A 9,013-nucleotide genomic window follows, 5' to 3' on the forward strand; every position below is an offset into this window, starting at 1 on the left:
AGCAGTACACGCTTCATATCTTACATCTGATCTTTGGAGATCATTTTGTACTGCTGTTTCTTCACCTCTTCAAGTAAAAACATCTTACGATAATTTTTTGAAGAAGAGTTTGTAAACTGGAAAAGAGTCTTTTCCAGAACCTTGTTGTAGTAATTATATTGTGTTGAGTCACTAAGAGTTTCAGTATGCAAAGGATAAGTCCTGCTGAAGATCGTGTGTACAAGTGTTGTACTGTAAAATTCAAAGTCTTTTAGTGATACCTTCTGGAAACAGAAGAATGAGAGACATAGAAGATTTTATCTTCGAACTTCTAGAAGCAACTATTGTTCTACTGCCTACTGTTATTATTGTTTTTCACCTTACTCCATCGGATTGTTTCCGCACTTATTATTGTGATCTGCTGTACATTCTCTTGAACAAGAACAGCTACAATCTCTAACAGGATTCTAGCACCCTTTGCAAAAATTATCGTCAAAGGAAAGAGTTTATTCACCCCCACCCCCTCTAAACTCTACATCGATCCCCAACAAGTGGTATCAGAGCAGATTGCTCTTGTTCTGAAGTATTTACAAATAGTTATGACACATTTCAGCAAGGTTCCTATGTTCTCAAAAGAAGACTTTGATGATTGGAAGATCCGGATGCAAGCTCATCTTGAAGCCCAAGATGATGACATGTGGTATGTCATCACAGATGGTCCATTAAACATTTTAAAGCCTAATACAGCTGTTCCTGTTACTGATGGTGCACCACAAATGGTTCAAAACCCAAGAAGCGAATGGACTGGCGAAGATAAGAAGAAATCCAACCTTGATAATGCTGCGAAGGACATTCTTTACAAAACCCTCGATAAAAATACCTTCAGCAAAATCAAAATGTGTTCTACTGCTAAAGAGATTTTGGAAAAGCTCATCCAAATCTGTGAAGGAAATGAGCAGACGAAGTAAAATAAATTGTCTGTAGCGATGCAGAAGTTTGAAAATCTGAAAATGAAAGCTGGTGAAACTCTAAATGAGTTTGATGAACGTTTCAGCAGGCATGGTTAATGAGCTAGCAACTCTAGGTAAAGAGCATGGAAATAGAGAAATAGTACTCAAGGTGATGAGAGCTTTATCCAGGGAATGAGACGTTAATACAATGGCTATGAGAGTCTATAAAGATCTAAACAAGTTGGAGCTACATGACTTGTTTGCTGACTTGAAGGCCTATGAGTTCGAATTGGAAGTAAGAAGTGGAGAAGAGCCCCTCAAAAAATCTACCAACCAAGGCTCTTGCTGTTACTACTGCTACTACTTTTACTGCTGCTGCTGTATTTGTTCCACAAGAAGTAACAAAAGACTGCTGAAAAGATCAGCAATGATGCTATGTCTCTCTTTGTGAAGAAATTCTCCAGATTTATGAAAAGAATCACCGAGCTTACCAAAATCCTAATCGAAACTTCAAGAAGGATTCATCACCTGGTGATATGGCGTGCTTCAAATGTGGAAAGATCGGTCACTTTATTGCTGATTGTCCAAAGCCCAAGAAGGATGACCAGAAGAAGAAGGAATACAAAAGGAATGACAAGAGATTCAGAAGAGACCGCAAAGCGATGATTGTTGAGGAAAGCAAGTCTAAATGGGCGGACTCTAGTTCTGAGTCATCTAACTCAGAAAGTCATTCTAGTTAAAGTGATGCAGAAGAGATCAAGTGTCTTATGGCAGATATTGAACCAACCTCGACATTTGGAGAGGTATTAGACTTTGACTCTGACGAATTTAAACGAATTGATTTAATTAAAGCACTGGATGAAATGGTGTAAGAGTACTCGATACTTTCTCAGTCATTCGAGGAAGTTAAGACTGAAAATCAAAACTTGAAAAATCAAGTCAGTAAGTTCACTTGTTTCCAATAGAATAGCTGCAATGATTTAAAATTTGAGATGAGCAAGTTAAGAACTGAGAATGACATGGTTAATGTAGATTACCAGACGATGAAGTCTGAGAATCAGAAACTATCTATTCTGGTAAATGCATGGAACGAGTCTCCTTTTTCTTTAGAGAAGATTGATAAGTGCAAGATTTGAACTTAATTTATATTAGAATCCATCGTGAATTATGCTTGTTACGAACAGAATTATGTGTTTTTGTTTGTTTTTGGTGTCATTTCAGGAATGGAGAAAATAGTGGGCACGAAACCAAGTGGACTAAGAAAACAGAGAGTGCGCAGCCGAGAGCACACACAAGGACAGAGGTGTGCGCGTGGCCGCGCCACTTAACGCGCAGCCGCGCGCACATACATTCAAGATGATCGACAGAGGTGTGTGCGCGGCCACGCCAATTCACACGCAGTCGCGCTCACAGATACAACTTGAAGACCCGAGATGCGCGCGCCACCGTGCCACTTCAAGTGCAGCCGCGCGCTCAGATACAACCGGTAGACCATAAGCTTGCATGCGGCCGCGCCACCTCATGCGCGACCGCGCGCACACATACATGGGCTAGCGAGCAGAAAAGCGCGCGCAAGATCACGCGCCGCGTTCTAGAAAGTTATAAAAGCGTGATTCGGTAAAATATGGAAGATTCAGCCGTCATTGGAGAAAGACATGAGAAATCGGAGCGCATACACGAGACGAAGATTCAGAGTGCGAAGAACAGTACAAATACGAAGAACAACGGATCTGGGGACGGAGACGACACTTCGGAATTTTTTTTTTCCTTCGCTTCTTTATTTCATTGTGTAGCGATGTCTAGAACTACGAATATGTCTTGTTTTCGCTTGGATTTCGTGAAGAACTAAATTTTCATTCTAGAAGATGACGTAGTTTTGTCTATACGATGATTTGACGTGGTTGTTTAATTGATTGAATTCCGTTTTTGGTTTAATATTGTTCTCTATGTTTATTTTACTCCAATTTACTGGCCATAAATTGTGTGTTGTCTGATTAATTCTACAACTCGAGAGAGGGACTAGGATTATAGATCATTAGAGACGCATCGTTGAATGTTTATATCGTTCGGAAGACATATAACTTTAGCGAAGCTTAGGTAAGAACATGGTTTGCATCTATGAATCAAATTTAGATTTTTATTAGGAATAATTGAATCGAAAGTTGATTGATATAATTTATTTGTCACTTGGGAAAGGAGGAATAAAACAAGTAAGTGTTCTTGGCTATTAAATAATAAGAATTCATGAATTTAAATACAACCACGAAGAATTATTGTGGAAACTTAGTGAAATCATTCCTCTAGATATTTTCTATCATTGATATTTCTCCATTCGATAATTCGTTTTATTATTTATTTGCAATTGAACTGTTTTAAACACACAAATTCTATTTTGATTATTCTAAATAAAATCGTGACTATTTTAATTACGAGTATTGATACATTTTTACATTTACACTCCTCGTGGGATCGACACTTGTACTCATAAATACATTTTACTATAACTTGATGTCGTGCGCTTGCGAGCAATAAAGGAAACACGCAACAAGTTTTTGGCGCCGTTGTTGGGGAATGTCAAATTTGAATTTATATTAGTATTGTTATCAATTAGTCTAAATTTTAATTTAGAGCTTTTATTTTATTTTATATTGATTGAGTTTTTAATTTTTTTTGTTTGACAGTGCATGCTAAGATTGCAAAACTCTGACTTGCTTATCTTTGATCCGGAGATCGAAAAAACTGCAAGAAGATTAAGAAAAACAAGAAGAGAACAGATACAAGCAATGGCTGAACACTGAGAAAATGACAGACAAATCCCGCCAGAGGCTATTCCTATCAGAGACAATTTAGACCAGTGATCAACAATCATTACTCCGGTACTGCAAGAGGGACCATCAACACCAATAATTTCGAGTTGAAGCCTGCTCTAATCAATATGGTTCAGCAAAACCAGTTTGCTGGAACAGCCACTTCTGATCCCCATGTTCATTTGAGGACCTTCTTCGAGATAACGGAAACGGTAAAGATTAATAATGTTCCTGATGATATTATTAGACTGCGTTTGTTTCCATTTTCTCTCAGGGATCAAGCAAGAGGATGACCCCAATCACTTCCCCTGGGAAGTATCACGACATGGCAGGAGCTGGCGACGAAATTTCTGGAAAAGTACTTTCTCCCTGAAAAGTCTGCACATTTGAAGATTGAGATTAGCATGTTCAGGCAGACTGATTTTGAGCAATTTTATGAGGCATGGGAGAGATACAAGGAGCTGTTGAGGAAATTCCCGAACCATGGTTTTGAGGATTGGGTTCAAATTGAATTATTCTACAACGGTCTAAATAGGAAACATGAGGAATAGTGGATGGTGCAGCTGGTGGCAGGATCTTTGCTAAATCTCCCGAACAAGCTTATGACTTGCTTGAACAGATGACGATAAATAGCTACCAGTGGCTGTCTGAAAGGGCAGGAGTAAAAAAGACAGCTGGAGTTTATGTTGTGGATCCTATTACGTCACTCATTGCTCAGGTATTTGCATTTACCACTCAAATAGCAGCGATGAATAAGGTGAGCACAATCAGAGACAATCGATTCCTGAAGAAGCTTAGTACATCACCAACCGAAATTTTGGTGGATTCGGAGGATATCGAGGTAACCCTCCCCCTAATACTTATCATCCAGGATTGAGAAATCCTGAAAATTTTTCTTATGCAAATAATAAAAATGTGTCGAATCCTCCACCGGGATTCAATACATCAAAGGGGAAGGAAAGCCTTCATTTGAATATTTAGTGGGAATGTTTGTTGCGGAGTCTGGAAAAAGAATGGCAAGGACCGAGTCTCGTCTTGATAATATGGAGACTCACATGAGAAATATAGGTGCCACAATGAAATCTTTGGAGACGCAAATTGGGCAGTTGGCCAAAGCTTTGAGAGATCAGAATATGGGTCAATTTCCCAGTAACACCGAAGTAAATCCAAAAGAGCAGTGCAAGGCAGTCACGTTAAGGAGTGGAAAAGAGTTAGAGGTGGAAAGTTCCAAGGAGGGAATGGACAAGGAGAAGACAGTTGAAGAAGAGGAAACTGAGGGATCCAAAGCTGAAGTTGAAGTTGAACAACCTCTAGTATTTAAGCCAACTCTTCCATATCCACAGAGGTTCAAAAAGAATAAATTGGATGATCAGTTTGCAAAATTTTTGGAGATCTTTAAGAAGATACACATCAACATACCATTTGCTGATGCTTTGGAGCAAATGCCTAATTATGCAAAATTTATTAAAGATGTGATGTCTAAGAAGATGAAGCTGCAAGATTTTGAGACTGTGAAACTGATTGAATAATGTAGCATCATCCTGCAAAAGAAACTACCACAGAAATTAAAAGATCCAGGGAGTTTCACTATTCCTTGCTTTATTGGTGGTTCTAAATGTAGTAAATCTTTATGTGATTTAGGAGCAAGTATTAATTTGATGTCATTGTCTATTTACACGGAATTGGAGCTTGGAGAGGTTAAACCAACTTCTATCACCTTACAACTTGCAGACAGAAGTCTCACGTATCCACGTGGGATAGTCGAGGATGTACTAGTAAAAGTAGATAAATTTATTTTTCCTGCAGATTTTGTGATTTTAGATATGGTGGAAGATCATGATGCTCCATTAATCTTTGGGAGATCGTTTCTGGCAACTGGAAGGGCATTGATAGATGTGCATAAAGGTGAACTCACCTTGAGAGTTGGTGGAGAAGCAGTCATTTTTAACATCTATCACTCCATGAAGGGATCGAATGAGGTAAGCACTTGTAAAAATATTGATGTTATAGACTCATGTATGTCTCTTCAATGTGCAGGAACTAGGGATCCATTGGAGAGCTGTTGATGAAGACAATTGGGAGGTGAAAGAGCAACTGGTGGCTCTTGAGGCACTGCAAAAAGAAAAGAGAAAAGATGCACCGCTTGAAGAGTTGAATGTAAATGAGAAAGTTGAGGAAAAACCACATTCCCCTGACTTGAAAGAACTACCAAGCCACCTTTTCTATTGATTTTTAGGTGAGAAGTCTACATATCCGGTAATCATCTCTTCCTCTCTTACTTGTACTGAAAAAGATAAATTATTGAGAGTATTAAGGAAATTTAAAACTGCTCTAGGATGGTCGATTTCTGATATTAGGGGAATCAGTCCTACTATATGAATGCATAAAATTTTAATGGATGAATCTTATACTCCTTATGTGGATCATCAGAGGAGATTGAATCCAGCAATGAAGGAAGTTGTGAAAAGTGAGGTGCTAAAATTATTAAATGCTGGTGTAATTTATGTCATTTTTCATAGTAGTTGGGTATCTCCTGTATAAGTTGTGCCTAAAAAGGGTAGAATAAATGTGGTTAGAAACGAAATGATGAACTGATATCTACTCGTACTGTAACTGGTTGGCGAGTATGTATTGATTATAGAAAGTTGAACAATGCTACACGTAAAGATCATTTTCCACTGGCTTTTATTGATCAAATGCTTGATAGACTTGCTGGCTATTGTCATTATTGCTTTTTAGATGGTTATTCAGGTTATAACCAAATTGCTATTGTGCCAGAAGACCAGGTATAGACTACTTTCATGTGTCCCTATGGCACGTTTGCTTTTACGAGAATGCCGTTTGGGCTATGCAATGCACCTCCCACTTTCCAGAGGTGCATGATGGCCATATTTGCAGATATGGTGGAGGAAATAATGGAAGTCTTCATGGATGACTTTTCGGTATTTGGTTCGTCGTTTGATCATTGTTTACATAACATATCCCTTGTTTTGCAGAGATGTCAGGATAAGAACTTAGTTCTTAATTGGGAGAAGTGTCACTTTATGGTCCAAGAGGGTATTGTTCTTGGACATAAATTGTCTTCTAAGGGATTAGAGGTGGACCGAGCTAAAGTCGTTGCAATCGAAAAACTTCCCCCACCAAGGAACATCAAGGGAATAAAGAGCTTTCTAGGACATGCAGGGTTTTATTGTAGATTTATTAAGGATTTCTCTAGGATCACTAAACCCCTCTGTAATTTGCTAGAAAAAGATTCTGATTTTATTTTGATGATAATTGTTTGCAGGCCTTCGAGAAGATCAAAATGGCATTGGTGAATGCACCGATCATGATAGTGCCGGACTGGAAGGAGCCCTTTGAGCTAATGTGTGATGCAAGTGATTATGCAGTGGACGCTTTCTTAGGCCAAAGAAGGGAAAATATGTTTAGGGAGATATACTACGCAAGCCGCACGATGGATGCTGCACAGCAAAATTACACTACGACCGAGAAAGAGATGCTTGCAGTAGTATTTGCATTCGACAAATTCAGACCTTATTTGATTGGCACAAAGGTAATCGTTTTCACTGACCATGCAGCTTCGCTACCTATTCGCCAAAAAAGATGCAAAACAGTGCTTGATAAGGTGGATTTTGCTATTACAAGAATTTGACTTTGAGGTCAAGGATAAAAAGGGTAGTGAGAATCAAGTAGCTGACCACTTATCGAGGCTTGAGCTGGAGGATAAGAGAGAAAAGGGAGCTATACAAGAAACATTCCCAGATGAACAACTTTTTGAGGTAAATTCTGTACTTCCTTGGTTTGCTGATATTGCTAATTTTTTCTCTTGCGGCACCCGACCTCCAGATTTTAGTTATCATCAGAATAAGAAGTTCGTCCATGATATCAAGTTCTATTATTGGGATGATCCATTTGTGTATAAGAGGTTTGCTTACCAAGTGATTAGGAGATGCGTGGAGGGTATCGAAGCACATCAAATTCTGGAGAAATGCCATTCTTCACCATATGTTGGACATTTTGGAGCGTCACGAACAGCAGCTAAGGTATTGCAATCTGGTTTTTATTGTCCTAGTTTGTTTAAATATAGCTATACCTTTGTAAAATCATGTGATAGATGCCAGAGGTTACGAAACATCTCTAGGCGTCACGAATTACCACTGACAAATGTTTTGGAAGTGAAACTTTTTGACGTTTGGGGTATAGACTTCATAGGACCCTTTCCTCCTTCTTTTGTTAATTCTTATATTTTATTAGCTGTGGATTATGTTTCAAAATAGGTGGAAGCAATCGCTACCAATACTAATGACGCTCGTTTTGTAGCTAAATTCGTGCATAAGAACATCTTCACCAGGTTTGGAACACCGAGAGCCATCATAAGTGACGAAGGTACACATTTTTGCAATAGGATTTTCAACTCACTTTTGGCTAAATACAGTGTGAAGCACAAAGTGGCACTAGCATAACATCCTCAGTCGAATGGACAAGCTGAAATATCCAACCGATAAATTAAACAAATTCTGGAAAAGACTGTGAACACCAACCAGAGGGATTGGGCCATTAAGTTGGATGATGCATTATGGACTTATCGGACTGCATTCAAGATGCCTATTGGGATGTCTCCCTATAGTCTAGTATTTGGGAAAGCGTGCCAATTGCCGCTAGAATTGGAGCACCGAGCATTTTGGGCAGTAAAGAAGTTAAACTTTGATTTAAAAGCTTCTAGTGATGTCCGAAACTGAAGTTAAATGAGATTGATGAATTTCGAAATGAAGCATATGAGAATGTCAAGATCTACAAAGAGCAAACAAAGAAGTGGCATGACAAGATCATTGTGCGAAGAACATTTGAACCGGGGCAACATGTGCTGCTTTATAATTATCGTCTCAGACTATTTCCAGGAAAACTAAAATCAAGGTGGTTAGGACCGTTTATAATGGAGGCAGTGCAACCATACGGAGCAATTGAGTTCAAATGCAATGATGGTAGAACGTTTAAGGTGAATGGTCAGCGAGTGAAACACTATTTTGGAGATGAAGTGCGGAACTTGGAAAACATATCAATGGCCGAATATACTTGAGGCAGAACTGAGTCGGGTTGATGACATTAAACCAAGAGCTGCGTGGGAGGCAACCCACGATTATTTTTGCATTCATTTTGTTTATTTGTTTATTTTTATTTTATTTGTTGATTTTAATTGTTCATTTCGCATACTGATTTGATTTTTTTTAATTTTTGCAAGTGTGGTTTTTAAATTTAAAAAAAAAGGGACAGATGCAT

At 38.6% G+C, this 9,013-nt stretch overlaps 1 protein-coding gene across 1 annotated transcript; it reads left to right on the forward strand.

Moving 5' to 3' along the window:
- The first annotated feature begins 6,130 nt into the window (after positions 1-6,130).
- Positions 6,131-8,813, forward strand: LOC140805548 (uncharacterized). The gene is made up of 7 exons (XM_073161813.1): positions 6,131-6,203; positions 6,476-6,522; positions 6,610-6,678; positions 7,023-7,241; positions 7,315-7,779; positions 8,014-8,122; positions 8,635-8,813. Exons 1-7 carry the CDS (start codon positions 6,131-6,133, stop codon positions 8,811-8,813), a joined length of 1,161 nt encoding a protein of 386 aa, XP_073017914.1.
- The last annotated feature ends 200 nt before the right edge of the window (positions 8,814-9,013 follow it).

Source organism: Primulina eburnea, chromosome 11, assembly GCF_022965805.1.
Source record: "Primulina eburnea isolate SZY01 chromosome 11, ASM2296580v1, whole genome shotgun sequence".
Taxonomy (NCBI): Eukaryota; Viridiplantae; Streptophyta; class Magnoliopsida; order Lamiales; family Gesneriaceae; genus Primulina; species Primulina eburnea.